At 40.6% G+C, this 24,893-nt stretch overlaps 1 protein-coding gene across 1 annotated transcript in view; it reads left to right on the top strand.

Moving 5' to 3' along the window:
- Nucleotides 1-24,334, top strand: part of prtfdc1a (phosphoribosyl transferase domain containing 1a) — a 62,990-nt gene extending 38,656 nt beyond the window's left edge. Inside the window, exons 5-9 of the mRNA XM_060922708.1 lie at nucleotides 11,081-11,098; nucleotides 15,812-15,894; nucleotides 16,323-16,369; nucleotides 22,645-22,721; nucleotides 24,287-24,334. Of these exons, the coding sequence (XP_060778691.1) occupies nucleotides 11,081-11,098; nucleotides 15,812-15,894; nucleotides 16,323-16,369; nucleotides 22,645-22,721; nucleotides 24,287-24,334 (273 nt within the window). The remainder of the gene's footprint in view (nucleotides 1-11,080; nucleotides 11,099-15,811; nucleotides 15,895-16,322; nucleotides 16,370-22,644; nucleotides 22,722-24,286) is intronic.
- The last annotated feature ends 559 nt before the right edge of the window (nucleotides 24,335-24,893 follow it).

Genomic DNA, 24,893 nt, shown 5'->3' with positions numbered 1-24,893 from the left:
ACACTGGGACATTTACAGTTCCTCTTCAGTCCTCTGTATGGGATAGCCTGAAATCACTCCCACCACACACAACACGCGATGACATGGACGTCCTCTCCATGTCATCATACACAAACCAAGTGAAGAAATCACAATATTCACTTTTACCACAGAGATTACGCTTGATGCACCACTATTCTGACCAAAAGCACAGTCACTTCTCTGAGTTGACTCTTTTTGGTAGTTTTTGCTAATTTTACATTTCTGAACTTGCTTCTGATTAGCATGCTCATAGTTTTCTCAACTGAGGTGACCGAGGTGAAATATTTTCCAATATATATTTTATTTCATGAACAGAACAATTTGATGTGAGCGTAGGTATATGGCAATGCGGTGCAAATTAATCATCCATCCACTTAGACATAGCAATTTGTAATGATGATGTATTCCTTCAATTACGATTCCCCGCCAATAACAAGATACTGTAGAAAATATGTTCTGGATTGAAAATAGGCCAGATATATAAAAAATAACACAATTTAAATCCCATGGTGTTGTTTTATTAGTTATGATTACTTTTTTTAGTGTAAATATTGAATCATAAATATTTTATGGTAATTTAAAATTTAATTAAAAATGAAAAGCTTTTTATTCCCTCTTCAAACTGTGTTAGAGTAGGTTATAATTTGCCTCCATTTGTTTGTTTGTTTTTTCCCAACGTAACTCTAAAAGTAGTGGATGGATTTGGATGAAATTTGGAGGAAAGGTGAGTCATGGGGGACGGCACGGTGGTGTAGTGGTTAGCACTGTCTCCTCACAGCAAGAAGGTCTGGGTTCGAGCCCCGTGGCCGGCGAGGGCCTTTCTGTGTGGAGTTTGCATGTTCTCCCCGTGTCTGTGTGGGTTTCCTCTGGGTGCTCCAGTTTCCCCCACAGTCCAAAGACATGCAGGTTAGGTTAACTGGTGACTCTAAATTGACCGTAGGTGTGAATTTGAGTGTGAATGGTTGTCTGTGTCTATGTGTCAGCCCTGTGATGACCAGATGGACAGTGAGATGAGATGAGGTGAGTCATGGGCCAAGGAACAATTGATAAGATTTTGATGCAAATCCAGATATGTATGTGGATCCAGGATTTTTTAGTCTTTTCCTAATGTAAGTCAAAAAGTAGTGGACAGATTTAGTATTATCTTGGATCAAGTGATTTGATTTTGACGTTGATAATATGTGGCTTGGTGAAGGTCTACACTCTACTGAGTGCCCTTCTAGATTATTTATTGTGAATGACCTCTCGCAGTCCACCTGCAGTACCGTTCTGGTCCACCAGGGGGCCACAGCCAATGCTTTGGGAAACAGTGGTGTAGGATATTTATTGAAGTACAACCCCAGTTCTAAAAAAGTTGGGGCGCTGTGTAAAACATAAATAAAAACAGCATGTGAAGCTTTGTAAATCATGGAAGCATTGAAAATAGTACAAAAACAACATATCACATGTTGAAACTGAGAAATTGTATTGTTTTTCGAAAAATATATGCTCAGTTTGAATTTAATGTCAGCAACATGTTTCAGAAAAGATGGGACAGGACAACAAAAGACTAAAAAAATTGTGTAATGCGAAAAACCTAATTTGGTTAATTGGCAACAGGTCAGGAAGATGATTGGGTATAAAAAGAGCATCCCAGAAAGGCGGAGTATCTCAGAAGTAAAGATGGGGAGGGGTTCAGTGCTCTTTGAAAGACTGCGTGGGCAAACAGTGCAACAATTTAAGAATAACGAAACATTCTCAATGTAAAACTGCAAAGAATTTGTGGATCACATCATCTATGGTCAATAATATCATTAAAAGATTTAGAGAATCTGGAGAAATCTCTGTATGCAAGAGACAAAACTGAAAACTGACATTGGATGCCTGTGATCTTCAGGCCCTCAGGAGACACTGCATTAAAAGCAGACATGTGTCTGTAGTGGAAATCACTGTATGGGCTCAGGAACACTTCAGAAAACCATCGTCTGTGAAAACAGTCCATTACTGCATCCACAAATGCAAGTTAAAACCAGATATAAACAATATCCAGAAACACCGCCTCCTTCTCTGGGCCCGAGCTCTTTTATGATGGATTGAGGCAAAGTGGAAAACTGTCCCGAGGTCTGACGAATCAAATGTAGAAATTCTTTTTAAAAGTCATGGACACCACATCCTCCAGGCTAAAGAGGAGAGGTTTGTTATCCAGAGGTTTGTTATCCAGCTTGTTATCAATGCACAGTTCAGAAGCCAGCATTTGTGATGCTATGAGGGGGCATTAGTGCACATGACATGGGTAGCTTGTACATCTGGGAAGGCATCATTAATGCTGAATGATACTGTATATACACGTTTCAGAGCAATATGTCACCATCCAGACAGAATCTTTTTCAAGGAAGGCCTTTCTTATTTCAGCAAGACAATGCCAAAACGCTTTCTGCACATATTAAAACTGCATGGCTCCGTAGTAAAAGAGTCGGGGTGCTAAACTGGCCTGCTGCAGTCCAGACCTGTCTCCCATTTAAAACATCTGGCGCATTATGAAGTGCAAGATATGACAAAGATGTGAGACCCTGAACTGTTGAGCAACTGAAATTGTATATCAGGCAAGAATGGGACAGCATTTCTCTTTCAAAACTACAGCAATTTGTCTCCTCAGTTCCCAAACATTTACAGAGTGTTGTTAAAAGTAGAGTGGATGCAACACAGTGGTAAACATGCCCCTGTCACAACTTTTCTGAAACATGCTGCTGACATCAAATTCAAAATTTTTTAAAAAACAATAAAATTTCTCAGTTTCAACATTTGATATGTTATCTTTGGACTATTTTCAGTGAAATATAGGATTTATATGATTTGCAAATTATCACATTCTGTTTTTATTTACAGTTTACACAGCGTCCCAACTTTTTTGGAATTGGGGCTCTAGTTCTTGGGTAAGTGAGGACAGAACAGAAGCACTTCTGGTCCCTTAGTGAGCTGGTGTTAGTTTACTCTCTGGGTTTATAATGTGTTTTCATGTAAAAATGATTCATCCTAATACACATCATCACCAGACCGATAGGTGCTGTAGCCCAATACACAAAATAGCTAATAATTTCACATAAAGGATATTTTTAAATACATTTCTGAGTGGATAGTATTTCCATCCTTGACTCTTGTATGCTGCATAAATGGGAATTTAAAAAATATATATTTTTGAAAGTTAAAATCGACTACAAAGTTGGCATTCGAGCTGCCCCACTGATCCAGCCAGCCCTGAGTGCGTGACAGCACAGCAGTAACTGGTTTTAAGGCCGAGGCCTTTTACAGCTATAGACCAAAGTCTCATTCTCATCTCATTATCTCTAGCCGCTTTATCCTGTTCTACAGGGTCGCAGGCAAGCTGGAGCCTATCCCAGCTGACTACGGGCGAAAGGCGGGGTACACCCTGGACAAGTCGCCAGGTCATCACAGGGCTGACACACAGACACAGACAACCATTCACACTCACATTCACACCTACGGTCAATTTAGAGTCACCAGTTAACCTAACCTGCATGTCTTTGGACTGTGGGGGAAACCGGAGCACCCGGAGGAAACCCACGCGGACACGGGGAGAACATGCAAACTCCACACAGAAAGGCCCTCGCCGGCCCCGGGGCTCGAACCCAGGACCTTCTTGCTGTGAGGCGACAGCGCTAACCACTACACCACCGTGCCGCCCCACTTTAATCATAAAAATTACTATACTAGATTTATTGTTAATGCTTAAAACTATTCCTATGCCATTCTTGTGGTCTCAAGGCATTTATAAACAAAAGTGAGGCCATGGCTCTGCGTATCTCCTTTAAAATATTCTGATTTCACTCAAGTAACAAAAAACCTGCTGTTTTATAGCCACATTAGTAAATGAAGAGACGCAAACAGAGAATAATATTTAATTTATAAGGCCAGGAGAGGCACAGGTCAGGTTTTGCACTGTGTTGAAATGGATAGATATGATTAGCTTGATAGCGCAGTAGCTTGAATCATGACCTATCCAACAGGACCTGAGTAAATCAGATAAATCAAAGCATAAGATCCGTTAGTTAACGGGCTAACTTTCATTAGCGAGCTAAATCAGACATGGCATGATAGTTTTTGAGTAAAAGGAATGTACTGTGAGTTTGGGTGAAGTAAATATGGAATTACAATTTGAGTTTGCATTCACTGTATTAACTTATTAAAAACAAAATGCTTTAACTTGCCTAGCATTAACGAGTTACTTACCAGTGCTTGCTAACAGTGACAATTCAGATCAACAATATGAGTTGAATCTCAAGTAATGCCATCAATCCAAAGCCTTCCTGTGAAGGAATATAATTTTACAGTGTACTGATATACTGTACACTGAAAACTATCCTCAGTCATTTCAATGCTCTATGTTTCCATTGCTTGCGTCCATGGCTTCTGTCTGATTACTGATTATGATAGAAATTTGTTTACTGGAATTATTCCAAATGTGTCAAGCAAATTACTATTGTGGTTTATGTCAAGCAGTCCAACATAAGATTAAGAAAAAAAAAAACACTGATTTTAAACAATGTTTTAAGATTAGATAAACAAGTCTTTTGCTCTTTTGCTGCTTTACCTCTGAGCTCTAAAACATAAATTAGATCGCACAAGTTTCAAAATGCACTAGATTACGAAAACCGGTTCTCTCAAACAGGGCATTTGAGCTCATAAACACACACCATTCATAAATTTCCTTCAGCTGGGCCTGATCTTGGTGGCTGCCTTCACAAAAACACAAAAACCCAACATGAGTTTTTTTACACGGCCTCAGGACAAACTGAGCTTTGAGAAAACATGACCATCACTCCTGCCCTTGTTTCTGGCTCAAGCCCACATCAAAGCATGGTATTACGGAGAGGACTGGTGTCTAAAACCAGTCTGTCGTCATCATCTGATCTCGTATGTAAACGCAGACAGTACAGACGGCTGGAGCGAGAAAAAAAAACAGACGAAAGCAGCCACAAATGAACAAACTCAAACGAACATCAGAATGGCAGAACCACATGGCATCCTACCCCTCCCTCTCCTTCTCCCCCTCTAACTCCCCGCCCCCAACTCCAGCTCCAATCTGTTGTTGTTTAATCTCAATACTGGGTTTAATTTGTCCTCCCGTTATCTGTGCATAAATTCAGGGAAGTGAAATGCTTGGCCCTGGAGACACCATTTTCACAAGAACCACTTTTGCTGTGAAACTGCACTCTTGAACTGTTTATGAACTTCCGCTGCTTTGTGATACTTGATGCCAATCTGACATTGTTATGTGGAAGTCATGTGTAGCACAAAACAGAAAAACACAATTATGGATTATTACTACACACACACACACACACACACAAACTTTATATCTTGACTTGTGTTACCTCTACTAGAAATGAAGGCCACTTGAGAGAAAGTTGGTACTGTAAAAGCAAACAGAAACAACTAAACTCGAGCTGCAGTGAATTCCTTATAGCTTCATGAACCATGTTGATGCATTTCCTTATCTGAGTGTCCCATGCGGCTTCAATTATGCTTACATCAATGGTCTGATGGTGGTACTTTAATACTGTCTCCAACTGGAAAAGAAAAAAAGTCCTTCAAATCTGTCAGAAGGTGTTGATTAGTTTTCTATAACATCAGTTCTGATAGTTGTGCAGCTGCAACTCAAAGGTTTATTTATAATAAATACACTCATTTGAATACGTTATCGTTTCTATAGTAACAGATCATTCACAGGGAAACGTGTACAGCGAACGCTCCATGGAAAGGAGAGGTTTATGAAACACTGATGGAAAGAGTCTCCAGTGTCAGAGCTTTAACTTTAACTGGAACTTGAAGATGTGTTCAGTGTCTGAAGATCATTCTTTAGTTTTGGACAAGAGCTGCACTAGGTTTCCGTTTCTGGTTGAGAGTACGCTGTGCACATTTTGGCTGCCGCTTCTCACCAGAGCTTTTTATTTTTCTTTTTTCTACCCTTTGCTTTTCTTTTCTTTTTGTGCTTGTATAGTTTGATGTTTGTTCTTTGTTTGAATGTTTTGTCCATCAGTTGTGGTGCAGCTCCAGACCCAGTTTTGGGCATCGGTTCCCTTTAGGCATTGGTCTGCCATGGGTGATGCCTGTGCTCTTCGCTATGGACTGCAGTGAGCTTGTTGCTCTTTTTAACATCAGGGTTGTCCAGCGCTCTGTGCAGCAGTGCTTTTGTGCTTGGTGTGGTGTTCTGAGTGATGCTGCCTGGTGGCGTAGTAGTAATTGTGCAGGTGGTTTGGAAAGTACCAGCGCTCTGTGCACGTGGGTTTCCTCCGGGTGCTCCGGTTTCCCCCACAGTCCAAAGACATGCAGGTTAGGCTAATTGGTGGCTCTAAATTGACTGTAGGTGTGAATGGTTGTCTGTGTCTATGTGTCAGCCCTGCGATGACCTGGCAACTTGTCCAGGGTGTACCCCGCCTCTCACCCATGGTCAGCTGGGATAGGCTCCAGCTTGCCTGTGACCCTGTAGGACAGGATTAGCGGCTACAGATAATGAATGGATTATCTCATCTCATCTCATTATCTCTAGCCGCTTTATCCTTCTACAGGGTCGCAGGCAAGCTGGAGCCTATCCCAGCTGACTACGGGTGAAAGGCGGGGTACACCCTGGACAAGTCGCCAGGTCATCACAGGGCTGACACATAGACACAGACAACCATTCACACTTACATTCACACCTACGGTCAATTTAGAGTCACCAGTTAACCTAACGTGCATGTTTTTGGACTGTGGGGGAAACCCACGCAGACACGGGGAGAACATGCAAAATCCGCACAGAAAGGCCCTCGCCAGCCACGGGGCTCGAATCCGGACCTTCTTGCTGTGAGGAGACAGTGCTAACCACTACACCACCATGCCACCCTTATTATTATTATTATTATTATTGTAACTTACAAGTAAATCTCTGCTTCAAACCACATGCAGTTGGTGTAGCTGAACACTGGAACCCTTTTTCATGTTTAAATTTTTAACATTCATTCAAGATCCTTTTAGTGCATGCTTTGAAGTTTTAACAAACATGTACAGTTGTGTTGTAGTCAAGACCACCTTAACCGAGACCAAGTCATGACCAAGACCAAGGCAGGGTGAGACCAAGTCAAGACTAGGACCAGACCAATGGGTGTGGATGGGGGTGGGGGAGGACTGACAGCCATTAACAGTCACAAAAATTTCAAATTAGTAATGTCCCATTATTGGCTGCATTTGAAGCAGGAAGTTTTATATCCAATTACAGCAACAGTGTTAACAAATGAATCAGGCAATGCACTGGCAGTTTAATGAAATCCCCACAGTTGTGGTCTTGAAATAAAATTCTGAGTCCTCTATGTCCAAGATGGGGACAAGACTGAATAAAAATGCAGTCGATTTTGAGACGAGACCGAGACCTTCAAAAAGTGGTCTTGAGACCAGACTCGAGTTCTACAGCACTAATGTACAGTACGTGTTATTTTGACCTAAATGGTCTAATTTAACTTTAACCAGGACTGTATTTCATCTTTTCTTGAATGTCTGGCCAGATGGAGGTTATTTGCATGAGTCTTTCCATTCAGCAAGGGGTGTTTTTTTCTAATGTTAGACCTTGTGGTTTCTACACTGGAATGAAAAAGGGACAGGAGTGATAGAGTGCAGAGAGGTGTTTAACAAAGCTGTTTATGAGTTCCTGAAGACCACAGATCAGCTTTAACAGTTTCACATTACAAACACAACCACTTTATCAGACTAAGGCTACGTTTACATTAGACCGTATCTGTCTCGTTTTCTTCGCGGTTGCACTGTCTGTTTACATTAAACCGCCTGGAAACGCTGGGAAACGGGAATCCGCCAGCGTCCATGTATTCAATCCAGATCGTGTCAGCTCCGGTGCTGTGTAAACATTCAGAATACGCGGATACGCTGTGCTGAGCTCTAGCTGGCGTCGTCATTGGACAACGTCACTGTGACATCCACCTTCCTGTTTCGCTGGCGTTGGTCATGTGACACGACTGCTGAAAAACGGCGCGGACTTCCGCCTTGTATCACCTTTCATTAAAGAGTATAAAAGTATGAAAATACTGCAAATACTGATGCAAATACTGCCCATTGTGTAGTTATGATTGTCTTTAGGCTTGCCATCCTTCCACTTGCAAGTAGTAAGTGATATGCACTGGGATCACACACACAGCGGCTCAGTCCCGAATCGTGGCTTGTGCACTTCACTCGCGCGCTGTGTGAGCTGCGCAGGGCCGGAGTGCGCACCCTCCAGAGGGCACTCGCTGTTCAGGGCGGAGTGATTTGGAGCGCAGGATGCCTGCAGAGCCGAGCGTATCCATGTATTGGCGTTGCTATGTGCACGCAAATCGTGTATTGGTGTTGCTGTGTGCACACTAATTGTTTTAAAAACGTTAATCTGATGATCCGCTGATATGGTCTAATGTAAACATGGGCTGAGGCTACATCCACACAACGGCAACGAGATTTTTTTTTAGCGGGTAAAAAAAATATTGTGTCCACATGGGCAATGGATCAGTAAAATATCAGGTACATATGGCAACGCAACGCTTGCTGAAAACGATGCAATACACATGCCACACCTCTACCGGTACGTGCGCTGTAAGACGGTCCCATCGGAGACACCAGAACAATCGAAGAAGTAGGACACATGCGCATAAACCCCTTCTTCTACCAGGCGTGAATGAGTGAGTGCTGCTTGTTCTCGTCATGTGGTTGTGACATCATCATAAACAAATCCGTTCTACTCATCCAGACGACTTCGCAATGGCGCCGTTGCCAGATTTTTCCACTCTGGAAACCGTTCTCAAAAAAAATCGTTTTGGGGCACCCAAAACGCCGGTGCCATGTGGACGCCAGGCCGAAACGATAAAAAATGTTATCGGATTCACCTGAATCCGTTGCCGTGTGGACAGGGCCTGAATGCCTGTCGATGACACTTCTGTCGTCTTGGAGTGCATAATTTTAAATCTCTTCATGTACAACCCCGATTCCAAAAAAGTTGGGACAAAGTACAAATTGTAAATAAAAACGGAATGCAGTGATGTGGAAGTTTCAAAATTCCATATTTTATTCAGAATAGAACATAGATGACATATCAAATGTTTAAACTGAGAAAATGTATCATTTAAAGAGAAAAATTAGGTGATTTTAAATTTCATGACAACAACACATCTCAAAAAAGTTGGGACAAGGCCATGTTTACCACTGTGAGACATCCCCTTTTCTCTTTACAACAGTCTGTAAACGTCTGGGGACTGAGGAGACAAGTTGCTCAAGTTTAGGGAGAGGAATGTTAACCCATTCTTGTCTAATGTAGGATTCTAGTTGCTCAACTGTCTTAGGTCTTTTTTGTTGTATCTTCCGTTTTATGATGCGCCAAATGTTTTCTATGGGTGAAAGATCTGGACTGCAGGCTGGCCAGTTCAGTACCCAGACCCTTCTTCTATGCAGCCATGATGCTGTAATTGATGCAGTATGTGGTTTGGCATTGTCATGTTGGAAAATGCAAGGTCTTCCCTGAAAGAGACGTCGTCTGGATGGGAGCATATGTTGCTCTAGAACCTGGATATACCTTTCAGCATTGATGGTGTCTTTCCAGATGTGTAAGCTGCCCATGCCACACACACTAATGCAACCCCATACCATCAGAGATGCAGGCTTCTGAACTGAGCGCTGATAACAACTCGGGTCGTCCTTCTCCTCTTTAGTCTGAATGACACGGCGTCCCTGATTTCCATAAAGAACTTCAAATTTTGATTTGTCTGACCACAGAACAGTTTTCCACTTTGCCACAGTCCATTTTAAATGAGCCTTGGCCCAGAGAAGACGTCTGCGCTTCTGGATCACGTTTAGATATGGCTTCTTCTTTGAACTATACAGTTTTAGCTGGCAACGGCGGGTGGCACGGTGAATTGTGTTCACAGATAATGTTCTCTGGAAATATTCCTGAGCTCATTTTGTGATTTCCAATACAGAAGCATGCCTGTATGTGATGCAGTGCCGTCTAAGGGCCCGAAGATCACGGGCACCCAGTATGGTTTTCCGGCCTTGACCCTTACGCACAGAGATTCTTCCAGATTCTCTGAATCTTTTGATGATATTATGCACTGTAGATGATGATATGTTCAAACTCTTTGCAATTTTACACTGTCGAACTCCTTTCTGATATTGCTCCACTATTTGTCGGCGCAGAATTAGGGGGATTGGTGATCCTCTTCCCATCTTTACTTCTGAGAACCGCTGCCACTCCAAGATGCTCTTTTTATACCCAGTCATGTTAATGACCTATTGCCAATTGACCTAATGAGTTGCAATTTGGTCCTCCAGCTGTTCCTTTTTTGTACCTTTAACTTTTCCAGCCTCTTATTGCCCCATCCCAACTTTTTTGAGATGTGTTGCTGTCATGAAATTTCAAATGAGCCAATATTTGGCATGAAATTTCAAAATGTCTCACTTTTGACATTTTATATGTTGTCTATGTTCTATTGTGAATACAATATCAGTTTATGAGATTTGTAAATTATTGCATTCCGTTTTTATTTACAATTTGTACTTTGTCCCAACTTTTCTGGAATCGGGGTTGTATAATATTCCACAGAACGTCTCAGTTAACCACTAAATATTTCACTGTTCAACATTTAAGTTGTAAATGTTTTCATCCCACAAGGTTTCTGAGTAAAATTAAATGATAATGGATGTCTGTAGTGTTTTACAATTTATCTTAGAATGAATAGATTAAAAAACACAAAATATGAGGCAAAATCAACAGAAAGATATCAAAAACAAGAAGTCTGATGATGAGTCTGTCAGTCTCCACACTTGATATGAAGAATGCAAACACAAACACAAATTTAGTGGATTTCCAAATGTCCAATTTCTCACTGCAGAATTTTTTTTTTAAAAAAGGGTTCTATTTAAAAACCTGCTTAAGAAAATAAAGTATTCATAAGTGTTCTAAAGTTACTAAAAGTGTATAGTATGTAGCTACTGTTCTTATATGATGTTGATTTTCTAACCTTCCTCACTCATCTTCTCTTCACATGTAATACAGAATGTCCTGATTGTTGAGGTAAGTCACCACATCACTTCCTGTTCAAAGTTATCATTTATATATGAAATGGAAATTAAATTGTAAGTGATATGTTATATAAATTATAATAAGATATACTATATATGGATACAATAGAATTATAGTGCAAATTAAAGAAATTACAAATGCCTTAAAGCAATACGGCCTTTTGATTTCATAAAATCTGTGAAATTTAGTTCCCTCTGAAATGTGCTCACTGTGATGTCTGTTTATTTCTGTAATATCTCACAAAATATCAGGCCATTCTGTGGCTGGGAAGTTATTTAATTTGAGGGGATTAAAGCAAATAATGTGCATGAAATCGCTCACTTGGTGCAGTCAAGCAGACAGAGGAAGTCCATGTACGCATGCACAGGTTTACCTTCTTCTTTTGGGTTTTACAGCAGCTGGCATCCACAGTGTTGCATTACTGCCATCTACAGGTTTACCTTTGAGTGTGCACTGACAGTTCCAGCATTCTGTTGCTAAATGAATGGCTGATCACACCGAGGTGCTCGCTGAGCGCCGATATTTATTAGTTTGGTCCTGCGTTTCCTTTCCTTCATATGTAACATAACGTCTTTTCTTCTTTCTTTTTGTTACTGTAGTTGCTCTTTCATGTTTCATTCACACACTCACGTCCTCCATTTTTCTCTCCTGTTTCAAATTTGTATCCCACAATGCCTTGCGTGAATAGGGAAAGCCCATCACGTGATGCATGACGTAGTATCTTGAATTGGGTCATGGTGAAACAGGAAAAATAGAGAAGAATTTAAAGCCACATGGAGATAAATTCATTAATTGCTCTTTTAGGGAAAAAAAAACCCTAATAAAATTGGAAGTCTGTGATTTGAATTCAGTAGCTTTCGGTCACTAAACAAAAATAATTAGGTGTCGGGAAAATTGTTTTCATGACCTACACTTTAAAAATCTGAAAGGCAGTCGAGCTTTCAGGCATTTTTGTAATAGTAAAAATATAATGGCTATCAATCAATCAATCAATCAATCAATCAATCAATCAATCAATCAATCAGTTAATTCAAGGATTAAGCTCACTGTGTGTGTGCGTGTGTGTGTGTGTGTGTGTGTGTGTGTGTGTGTGTGTGTGCACCATAGTTCATGACTATAGATTTCAGTTTTGCGAGATGCCATTAATAACGACATAGCCTCAAACAAAATGAAATGAAGAGGCTATCACACTTCACTTATACTGTACAGCTCATTTTTCAGTGGTTCTAGATGCACCTTTATTGACTTAGGTTCTCTGTAACATCATTAACCAGGGTTGCCAGGTTTTAGCAAAAATTTCCACCCCAACTGAATCTCAAAATCCACACAAAATTCCTGAAACTAGCTAAAAATTGTAGGCAAAAAAAAAAAAAACTAAGACACATTTTTCCTCTTTCTCTCAGATTTTATTTGAGAAACTAGGTCACCATGGTGCGCATGCATTTCTACTATACAGACATTATCCACTTAATAATTAACAGTTATTCCACGAAATCGAGTTGTACATGAGCCGATAGCCGACGAGGCGTGTAGCACTGAGTTGTCTATAATCCATGTACAACAAGATTGAGTGGAATAACTGTTTTATTCTATCCACATTCACTGGATTTTGAGAAAAAGAGCATTTATATTTTTATTTTTTGCAAATTTGATAAATAAAAACTTTATACAAAATGTCTGGCAAAATCATTTTCCCCTTAGAATGTAAACAAACTGGCGAACTGACAGGAGCAATTTGTGAAAAATGTCATAATGATAATTCTTGAAAAATAAAAAAAAGATACATTCTTACCATCAAATACTTTTATTTGTTTTATTTGTAAAGTTTGTTGCTTTTTGTTTTTGTATTGAGAGACCTGTACCGTACAGTCTCACCGTATGAAACACCCAACCATGTGTACGCAATAGTAAAAGTAAGCGAATAGCCCAAGTCTAGAACGGGTGACAACAGGCAATGCCTCTATAGCCTGATCACTGATGATGATGTATTTTTGGGGGGTTTTGTTTTTGAGTAGAGATTTTATTTCATCCTTGGTTGGTTCAGCAACACGTTCTGCCATTTTGTTTTTCTCTACTCACGGTATATGATATCCTCGTAGGAGAGTAGCCAATCAGAGTGCACAATTGCTCATATACAGTGAACGTGGAGAGAATAATTCCTTTTTCCCTCTTCCAGTCTTTATAGTAATGTTGTGCAAGTTCACACTTAATAAGAGCCATCTCAAAGCACAGTTCACACAGAGAAAAATGAACTTGTTCACATTCATAGTTTACAATTTTGAATTTTGAACTAAGTTCATAGTCCCAAAAATGAGCTAGGTTACATTCATTTCTTCCGAAAAGTTTAACAAGCTGCTTTGAATCCAAAGTGAAATTTTTGATCAGCGATTAAAATATTACATTTCAGTAGGCCGCATTAGCATCACATATCATTAGAATGTTCTTGAAGTCTAATATATTTATATAAACAGATCAGTAGCGTTAAGGCCAGTGTATCGGAGCACATCGCTGGAAGAAAACTCCGGTCAAGACAAGGAACAGGCAAGAAAATTGAGATGGTCATGTAATAATTTTCCAAGGCAATATCCCAAGATATTGTAATGCATCATATTGTATTTCATCTCGCAATATGAAATACAATCACATTCATTACAACAGAAATGGTTCTGTACATCATAGACACACTGTCTGCACTTCCTCTTTGCCTTTGTAGAAATGTATTGCTTATTTGATTTAATTCATATTATTTGTTATAAAACAAGATCTTGGTGGTTATGGAATATTTTTAAACTAATCTTATCCTCTGCTCCTCCTCTGAACATGGGGAACTGTGCTTCCTGCCCCAGTGGAACCATTATGAGCACATGCTGCAGTTCCCATTTTGACCACAAGGGGCAATAATAACTGTATGGAAGCAAAATGGAGCAGTGAGCACACTGAAACCTGAACACATCAATGGAACGCCAAGTTATATCTGAAATCAGTAGCACATTGATGTAAATGTATTATACAGTGTCTTGCAAAAATAGTCATCCCCCTTGGTGTTTGTCCTGTTTTGTTGCATTACAAGCTGGAATTGAAATTGATTTTTGGAGGGTTAGCACCATTTGATTTACACAACATGCCGACCACTTTAAAAGTTACAAAAAATATTATTCTGACACAAACAATAATTAAGATGAAAAAACAGAAATCTGGAGTGTGCATAGGTATTCACCCCCTTTCATATGAAACCCCTAAATAAGAGCTGGTCCAATCAATTCACTTCATAAGTCACATAATTAGTTGATTTAAGATAATTATGTGTGCAATCAAAGTGTCACATGATCTGTCACATGATGTCTGTATAACTCAACCTGTTCTGGAAGGACCCTGACTCTGCAATACTAATAAACAAGCAACATGAGAACCAAGTAGCCTCCAAACAGGTCAAAGACAAATCTGTGGAGAAGTATAGATCAGGGTTGGGTTATAAAAAATATCCCAGACTTTGAATATCTCACAGAGCTCCATTAAATCCATTATAGCAAAATGGAAAGAATATGGCACCACTACAAACCTGACAAGAGAAGGCCCCGCCCACCAAAACTCACAGACCGGGCAAGGAGGGCATTAATCAGAGATGCATAAAAGACACCAAAGATAACACTGAAGGAGCTGCAAAGATCCACAGCGGAGATGGGAGTATCTGTTCATAGGACCACTTTAAGCTGTATGCTCCACAGAGTGGGCGGGGCTTTATGGAAGAGTGGCTAGAAAAAAGCCATTGCTGAAGAAAACCAATTTGGAGTTTGCCCAACAGCATGTGGCAGACTCCCCAAACACATAGAAGAAGATTCTCTGGTCAAATGAGACTAAAATTGATGTTTTTGGCCATCAGGGGAAATGCCACGTGTGGCGCAAACCCATCACCCTGAAAACACCATTCCTACAGTGAAGCATGGTGGTGGCAGCATCATGCTGTGGGGATGTTTTTCATCTGCAGGGACAGGAAAGCTGGTCAGGACTGAAGGAAAGATGGATGGCACTAAATACAGGGCAATTCTTGAGGAAAACCTGTTTGAGTCAGCCAGAGGTTTAAGACTGGGACGAAGGTTCACGTTCCAGCAGGACAATGACCCTAAACATCCTGCTAAAGCTCCACTGGAGTGGTTTAAAGGGAAACATTTAAATGTCTTGAAATGGCCTAATCAAAGCCCAGACCTCAATCCAATTGAGAATCTGTGGCATAACATGAAGATTGCTGTTCACCAACGCAACCCATCTAACTTGAAGGAGTTGGAGCAGTTTTGCCTTGAGGAATGGGCAAAAATCCCAGTGGCTAGATGTGCTAAGCTAATAGTGCAAGACTTGCATCTGGAATTGCAGCAAAAGGCGGCTTTACAAAGTATTGACTTTGGGGGTGTGAATACCTATGCACACTCCAGATTTCTGTTTTTTCATCTTAATTATTGTTTGTGTCACAATTAAACAACAATTTGCACCTTTGAAGTGGTAGGCATGTTGTGTAAATCAAATGGTGCTAACCCTCCAAAAATCCATTTTAATTTCAGCTTGTAATGCGACAAAACAGGACAAACACCAAGGGAAATGAATACTTTTGCAAGACACTGTTTGAGTTTTGACATATTATAATGATATCTCATCTATTTCCACCATGTTTCCTCTGATAAATAAACTGATCATGTGACACTCACTCTGAAGGCCATAGTGGACACGGGGAAGACCATGAAGATGCTTCTGCAGCATGTGGAGAGGTTCCAACCCAAGACTGTCAAAGTGGTCGGGTGAGAAAGAAACAAAATGATATGTTTACAAGACATTTTCACTGACTCATTCTGTAATCATATGTGCAGTCAAATCCAGAATTATTGGCATCCTTTCAGTCAAAAATGGATTTGTTTGATTTTTTTTAACTTAAACTGTTCTTTAGAGGTGTCAGTAGTTTGCTGCACAATTGTGAAAGAAATTATTTTAAAAAGTTATTTTTATTAACTTCATGTGTTTTAAGAAAAGTAAAGTTCATCAGTTGCTTAACTGGAAATGTTCTGTGTCATCCTTGACTTTTCTCTTCAAGGGTGCCAATAATTTTGGAGTTTACCGTCTGCAGCTGGTTGAAAAGATGCATAGACTGGTAATGTTTAGCGAGTGAGATTAATGAGCTGGTCTGTGTGTGTGTGTGTGTGTGTGTGTGTGTGTGTGTTTCTTTCTTCAGGTTGCTGGTAAAGCAGATTCCCAGTGGAGCTGCAACACTTCCAGACTGTGAGTTCTTTCAGGATCCACATGAGCATGTCCAAATAAATGGTTTATCCTCAAAAAGAAAAATTCCATGAAGGAGGAAAGTTTTGGAGTTGGAGATTTCCAGAAATGTTTCCAGTTTTCTTTGTACTCGTGTGTGTGTGTGTGTGTGTGTGTGTGCTGACAAACACCAATCAGCTGGAAATGATCAAGCCTCTTTTCAAGGCAATTTACATTTAGTTACATTTAGACACACCCACAAAAGTCCATAAAAGGTAAAGATCACAAAGAACTGAAAATGGTTGCCATAGATACACACTACAGTGGTGCTTGAAAGTTTGTGAACCCTTTAGAATTTTCTATATTTCTGCATAAATATGACCTAAAATATCATCAGATTTTCACACAAGTCCTAAAAGTAGATACAGAGAATCCAGTTAAACAAATGAGACAAAATATTATACTTGGTCATTTATTTATTGAGGAAAATGATCCAATATTACATATCTGTGAGTAGCAAAATATGTGACCCGCTAGGATTAGCAGTTAATTTGAAGGTGAAATTAGAGTCAGGTGTTTTCAATCAGTGGGATGACAATCAGGTGTGAGTGGGCACCCTGTTTTATTTAAAGAACAGGGATCTATCAAAGTCTGAGCTTCACAACACATGTTTGTGGAAGTGTATCATGGCATGAACAAACAAGATTTCTGAGGACCTCAGAAAAAGTCTTGTTGATGCTCATCAGGCTGGAAAAGGTTACAAAACCATCTCTAAAGAGTTTGGACTCCACCAATCCACAGTCAGACAGATTGTGTACAAATGGAGGAAATTCAAGACCATTGTTACCCTCCCCAGGAGTGGTCAACCAACAAAGATCACTCCAAGAGCAAGGCATGTAAGTCGGCAAGGTCACAAAGGACCCCAGGGTAACTTCTAAGCAACTGAAGGCCTCTCTCACATTGGTTAATGTTAATGTTCATGAGTCCACCATCAGGAGAACACTGAACAACAATGGTGTGCATGGCAGGGTTGCAAGGAGAAAGCCACTGCTCTCCAAAAAGAACATTGCTGCTCGTCTGCAGTTTGCTTAAGATCACGTGGACAAGCCAGAAGGCTATTGGAAAAATGTTTTGTGGATGGATGAGACCAAAATAGAAATTTTTGGTTTAAATGAGAAGCGTTATGTTTGGAGAAAGGAAAACACTGCATTCCAGCATAAGAACCTTATCCCATCTGTGAAACATGGTGGTGGTAGTATCATGGTTTGGGCCTGTTTTGCTGCATCTGGGCCAGGACAGCTTGCCATCATTGATGGAACAATGAATTCTGAATTATACCAGCGAATTCTAAAGGAAAATGTCAGGACATCTGTCCATGAACTGAATCTCAAGAGAAGGTGGGTCATGCAGCAAGACAACGACCCTAAGCGCACAAGTCGTTCTACCAAAGAATGGTTAAAGAAGAATAAAGTTAATGTTTTGGAATGGCCAAGTCAAAGTCCTGACCTTAATCCAATCTAAATATTGTGGAAGGACCTGAAGCGAGCAGTTCATGTGAGGAAACCCACCAACATCCCAGAGTTGAAGCTGTTCTGTACGGAGGAACGGGCTAAAATTCCTCCAAGCTGGTGTGCAGGACTGATCAACAGTTACTGGAAATGTAACTGTTACTGTAATAGTTATTGCTGCACAAGGGGGTCACACCAGATACTGAAAGCAAAGGTTCACACACTTTTGCCACTCACAAATATGTAATATTGGATAATTTTCCACAATAAATAAATGACCAAGTATAATATTTTTTGTCTCATTTGTTTAACTGGGTTCTCTTTATCTACTTTTAGGACTTGTGTGACAATCTGATGATGTTTTAGGTCATATTTATGCAGAAATATAGAAAATTCTAAAGGGTTCACAAACTTTCAAGCACCACTGTAGTTCCTCCTCCTCCTGTTATATGGCACCATTACTTTTGTCCTAATTGAATGGCTAGACATTTGTTTTAAAAGTACTGACTGCAAACTCATCTGAATTAATTTTTTTTATTGTGCATGGCATTTTCCTATGTCTCGCAAGAACAATATCATGCAGACAGTATATGATTGTTTTGATGTCCTGAGGGTCACTTTTGTCAGTTTTGGGAACATTTTCCTCCCTCTTGAGGTAAACAGTACGACTCTACGGAAATAGGAAACAGCTGAATGTGAGGAGCTTTAACTAATTAGCATAACTATGGAACTGCATTACACCAAGATGGCGATGCGTTACCAGGCTTGTAGTACTCAAGTCCGATTCGTGCCCTAATTTTAAGGACTCGTGACTCGACTTGGACTTGAGCACTGATGACTCGGACTTGGACTCATGCATTAACTGCATTAGGACTCAGAAAATGGAGACGAGGAGTCGGATTTTTTTCTTTATTTTCTTTGTAACATGCCATAATAATTTGGCAGAAGATATTTATATCTACATTAATTTTGTACTAATTTCATGTAAGAGTGTCACACCTGTGCGCCTTGGCGCATGCATCAGATAGACTCTCAGGTGTGCTCCGGACAGCGTGCGCACCAAGTGGACTCTCGCATGCGAACCATAAACAACTCACACCTGCACAGGATTAAGGTGTAATCAGTGTGCCATTATAAAAACTGTGAAAACACACTTACTTTGCGAAGTATTGAGCTGTGTTGCTGACACATTACCAAGCCTTATTTCCTTGTTTGGTTTCCTGATCCCTGATTTCCTGTTCCTTGTCTTTGATTCTGCCGAGTCTACGAGAGCCTGTTTGTGCCTTGCTTGACCTATTGCCTGTTTCACTATTTTATGATTTTGCCTGCCGTTCTGGATTGTTTACCGTCTTCACTTGGATTAATAAACACACCTTCTGCACTTACATCCATCTCCCAACTATCTCTGACGGAATACTTCACACTCCCTGATAAAGAGGAGCACATTCACCTGTTCATACGGCATGTTCAAAAACAAACTAATGTTAATGGTGCTGAAACAAACACCATCAAATGGTGCAGTTGGAATGTTGGACACAACTCGGATCAATAGTGGAGTGGACTCGACTTGGACTCGACTCAAATTTTTTTTAATGACTTGGACTTGACTCAGACTTGGACACTGGGGACTCAAGACTGGACTCGGACTCGAGGTTTAGTGACTCAACTACAACACTGCGCATTACATTGCATTACAGGCATTTAGCAGAGGCTTTTACCCAGAGCAGCCTGGGGAGAAGTCGGGGGTTAGGTGCTTTGCTCAAGGGCACTTCAGCCATTCTTGCTGGTCCAGGGAATCAAACTTTTGGTCCAAAAGCTGCTTCTTTAACCATTAGTTCGTGGCTTCCCTCATGTGTGGAAAACATTGTGACTCTGCATCGACCTCAGAGATTTTTGAGTTGCAGGGATGTAATTTGTGGTTGACATTCACAAATAGATCTGTGAAACAGAAGATGAATATATTTTTCTCTGTTGCTGCTTTTGTGTTCTTGTTTCTTTCTGTGTAAGATCAAAACATTGGGTGTATAATTCCATACTCACCAATCCAAGACAAGCGCTGCAAATTCTTCATTAGATTTCATGCCTGTTTCATCCTTCAGTTGATTCCAGCAGTCAATCTGTCCCTTCATGAAAATTCTTATGGATAACCTTTTGGGTTCCATCGCTTTTCTGGCACACTTTCTACCTGACTGGCTTTCATATTTTCCTTTTCTTTTCTGCTGGTGGGAGAGCCGAGTCCACCATGTTTGCCCATGCTGACTTGTTTTGGTTAAAAGTAGGTCAAACACACCCCACGATGGTCACATGATATTGTTACTTGCTTCAGCAATCTCTGGAATCGTAAAATGTGGGACACTTTTTATCTTGGCAAAATATTTACACACAGGATACACGGTGTGTGCAGCAGCGCAGCTCCTCAGTTTCAACTCAAATCAATTTCAAATCAATGCAAAATATCTCTAAACTCCAACAGCAATAGAAATAGAACATTTTTGCCCAGAATTCAACTTTGCAGTCAGAATCTTTCTGCCGTGCAATATTTTGTCATTGGCAAAAGACGGTCCAATAGCAAATAAGTGATGCTACTGGACCGTCTTTTGTCACTGACACAATATGCAGGTACTGCAGTTTGCCTTTGCACAGCAGCTTTAATTTATAGATTTGTTTTGGAATCACTTCATATGAAACGACTGATTTTCACAAAAGTGTTTCCGCCTCTTGATCAGGAAATCGTGAGTTCTACTTTGATCATATCAAAGACCATCATAAAAATGGTACCTGCTGCCATCTGATAAGGCCGTAATACAGATGTGAGTAGGGAGTCAAACTCTCACAGTTACCAGAGGACCCGCCCCCCACTGTAACCCTAGTTACGTAATAGGTGAGAGGCTGACGACTATAGAAACGGATATCGGCACCGCCCAATGTGCCTGAAGGACTTGGTTAGTACTGGTATGGGAGACTTCCTGGGAAGACCAGGTCCTGGCACGGGAGGGGCTTTGACTTTGGCTTTCACAAAATGCTCATTCAATTTGATCAAGGTTCACATTAGTGAGTCTCTTTAGACACACATTTCCACAAACTCGAGAGAGAAAAGCAGGACACAAAAAATTTTCCAAAATAGTCGGATTTTTACAAACACTGGATTTCTTGTGTAAACGCTCCTGTAAATGATTTACGGATATTACATTTTCATATTCAGTGTGGGGCGGCACGGTGGTGTAGTGGTTAGCGCTGTCGCCTCACAGCAAGAAGGTCCTGGGTTCGAGCCCCGTGGCCGGCGAGGGCCTTTCTGTGCGGAGTTTGCATGTTCTCCCCGTGTCCGCGTGGGTTTCCTCCGGGTGCTCTGGTTTCCCCCACAGTCCAAAGACATGCAGGTTAGGTTAACTGGTGACTCTAAACTGACCGTAGGTATGAATGTGAGTGTGAATGGTTGTCTGTGTCTATGTGTCAGCCCTGTGATGACCTGGCGACTTGTCCAGGGTGTACCCCGCCTTTCGCCCATAGTCAGCTGGGATAGGCTCCAGCTTGCCTGCGACCCTGTAGAAGGATAAAGCGGCTAGAGATAATGAGATGAATGAGATATTCAGTGTGATAAGTGTGATGAGGCTTTGTTTGTGGTTTAACAGTGTGCTCATGAGCGCCCTCTATCTATGTGCTCGTAATGCACTGCTCAATCACTGTGGAAAATTGTGTAGAATACAATTTACAGATGAATGAAAGAGACTTTCAAGGACATTTTCAGGCTTACACACACCCCAGACAGGATTTTTTTACTATCTGGTTTGTTTAATTAAGCACCCGGAGAAAGCATTTACCCGAATCTCAAACAAATCAGAAGCGTTTATTTTTGTTCTGATTTTTAATGAAATATTAAGAAGTGTGTTACATTCCAGAAAATGTCAAATCCATTGAACAAAGTCTGATTTTAGTCTCTGTGCCAGAGGGCTTTCCCACAATGCACAGAGAATGTGTGTTAATTTTAGCACTAAAAAACACAGTGAGTTGTTTGTCAAATGTCACAGGCAAATCCTCAGCTAGCATGAAACATTTCCATCTCCAGACATGCCGAGCTTTTCTTTTCTCCTCAATTTAACTATTCCTCTATCTCCTCTTTTAAATCCAGACTCAAAACTCACCTCTACTCACTGGCTTTTGCATCGTCTTAGCTGCCCATTCCCTAGTTATTTTTGTAGTGGGTGTTACTCAATGTTGTTGTTCATTTGTTATTTGTGTAATTCTGGCCTCTTTGTCTATCTGTCAATCTCTGTGTTTGTAATGTGTATTTTTGTTGCAGCTATTAATGCATCTTTTCTTTTGTGTTGTGTTTGTTTGTGCATTTTACTTCTGATTTCCTAGCTACCCTATGTACAGCACTTTGGTCAGTGAAAACTATTTTAAATGTACTTTATAAATTAAATTTACTTACTTACTTACGTACTTACTTACTTACTCCTCTCTCAATCCTCTGCTGATTTGAGGTTAGCGTAAAGGAGTGGTCAGAATAAACACGAATAAAATTTGCCTGGCAAAAAAAAAAGGGCCCATTTACCAATTTGCAAGCCAGGCATGGACACAAGGAATGAATTTGCTTCTGGAAGCAGTTCATTTCACTTCATATTGAGGTCATGGAAGTCATCGAGGTGATCTTTAACCTCAAAAAATTGACAAAACTTGGAAATGTGAGTGGAAACTTTGTCCTGAAAAACCAAACTAACTGGCTATCTTCTTCTTTATTATGTTTTGTACATCAGAAATATCTACATTTGTTTTTCTTTCCTGTCTCTGCAGATGTTGGATTTATCATCCCTAATCGCTTCGTTGTTGGTTACGCTCTGGATTACAATGAATACTTTCGAGACCTGAATGTGAGTTGTGTGAGATGTTTAGTGAGTCTCCGATTCAGAGAGAAAGCAGAGAAGGGCAGGAAAGCTCCACTCCCACACTGCTTTTCATAGTCAAAATTCCCACATCTCTGGTTTCTACAGGCAGATTAAACACACACACACACACACACACACACACACACACACACACACACACACAGTGACAGATCAGTCTCATGTGATGACTTGGTTGAAGGTCTCGGCTTGAGAGGATATCCTGGTGTTAGACTCCTCCCCTGATGCCTTGAATGAGTGAAATAGAGCACTAGTTTTCTTCTTCCCTAGTTTCCAGACATCCCCTATTTTTCTTCTCTTTCCCTAGTGTCTGGACATTCCCTAGTTTTGTTCTTCCCCACCTTCCAGGCGTTCCTTAGTTTTCTTCTTCTTCTTCTTCTTCTTCTTCTTCTTCCCTAGTGTCTGGACATTCCTAACCAGCTACCAAGCCTGCCCTCGTTTCATCTTCCCAAGTTTCCAGGCATTCCCTAGTTGTCTTCTTCCCTACTTTTCAGTCATTCTCTAGCCTTCTTCCTGAGTTTCCAGACATTCCCTAGTTGTCTTTTTCCCTACCTTCCAGGCATTCCCTAGTTTTCATCTTCCTGTCTTTCCAGGCATTTTCTAGTCTTCTTCCCTACCTTTGAAGTGCATTCCCTAGTTTTCTAGTCTTCCCTATTGTCTAGACATTCCCTAGTTTTCATCTTCCCTAGTGTCCAGGCATTCCTGAGTTTTCTTCTTCTTCCCTAGTGTCTGGACATTCCTAACCAGTTACCAGGCCTGCCCTAGTTTTCATCATCCTGAGTTTCCAGGTATTCCCTAGTTGTCTTCTTCCCTACATTCCAGATGTTCCCTAGTTTTCATCTTCCCTACCTTCCAAGTATTCCCAACTTTTCTTTTTCTTCACTTGTGTCCAGACATTCAATACTTTTTTTTCTTCCCTAGTTTCCAGGTGTTCCCTAGTTTTCATCTTCCATACTTTCCAGGCATTCCCAAGTTTTCTTCTTCCCTGCCTTCCAGGCATTACCTAGTTTTCTTCTTCTTTCCTAGTGTCCAGACATTTCCTAGTTTTCTTCTTCCCTAGTGTCCAGATGTTCCCCATTTTTCTTCTTCCCTTGCTACCAGGCCCACCCAAGTTTACATCTTCCCTACCTCCGAGGCATTCCTTAGTTATCTTATTCCCTAGTTTCCGGGTAATTAGCTCCCAGTCATTTCCTAGTTTTCTTCTTCCCTACGTTCCAGGCATTCCCTAGTTTACATCTTTTGCTTCCTTCCAGTGGTTCCCTTGTTTTCTTCTTCCCCAGTATCCAGACATTCCCTAGTTTTCTTCTTCTTTAGCTCCCAGAGGTTCACAGGTTTCCCTAGTGCTTCCTGGAGCATCCACAGTATGAGTCCCTATAATTGAGCTGTTACTATGGAAACAACAATGTATTAGATTGAGTTCATGAACATATATTTGAGCTTTGCAGCTGCACTACCATCGGAGCTGCTGCTATATTACAGAAAACTAGTAGAAAATATAGTGAACTGTCATCTCTCTCTTTCTCTCTCTGCAGCACATCTGTGTGATCAGTGAAATGGGGAAGCTGAAGTATAAGTTGTGAGAAACAGACATGTAACCAGGGTTTGTTCTTATCTCCTACTGACATGGTGCTTCAAACTAACATCTCACAGTGGAGGATCTGTGATGAGTTTATGGAATTTAGGGGGGAAAGGTGATTCACTATGGACTGTACTCAGAGTCGACTTCAGTGCATGTAATACTGAAATTACACACACTGATAATCAGACTTGGCTATAACTGCAAACTTTAGTGCTATTCAGAGGTTACGCATGCAGGGGGCGGAGTTTGTCTAAAATGGAGGCGTGTCCCAGTTTCATGTGATATCATCTTGACTGAGGAGCAGGTTTAAGTCAAGCACCGCTGTTTGATTGTTTGATCTATCTTCAATACGTCACACTGTAAATTATGTTTTGGCTAAAAATACACTAAGAAACACTATGATGTCATTCGAGAACAAAATTAATACAGTAATGAAAAATATCATCCCTTTAAAGTCACTCTGCAGAGCTGGAGGAGGAGACGCAGCTGAATCAGAGACACTGTCTATCCTGAGGACTGAATTATCTACAGTGGCTATAAAAAGTGTACACATCCTGTTA

Source organism: Neoarius graeffei, chromosome 5, assembly GCF_027579695.1.
Source record: "Neoarius graeffei isolate fNeoGra1 chromosome 5, fNeoGra1.pri, whole genome shotgun sequence".
In the NCBI taxonomy this organism is placed as follows: Eukaryota; Metazoa; Chordata; class Actinopteri; order Siluriformes; family Ariidae; genus Neoarius; species Neoarius graeffei.
This window is presented reverse-complemented; position numbering and strand designations above follow the sequence as displayed.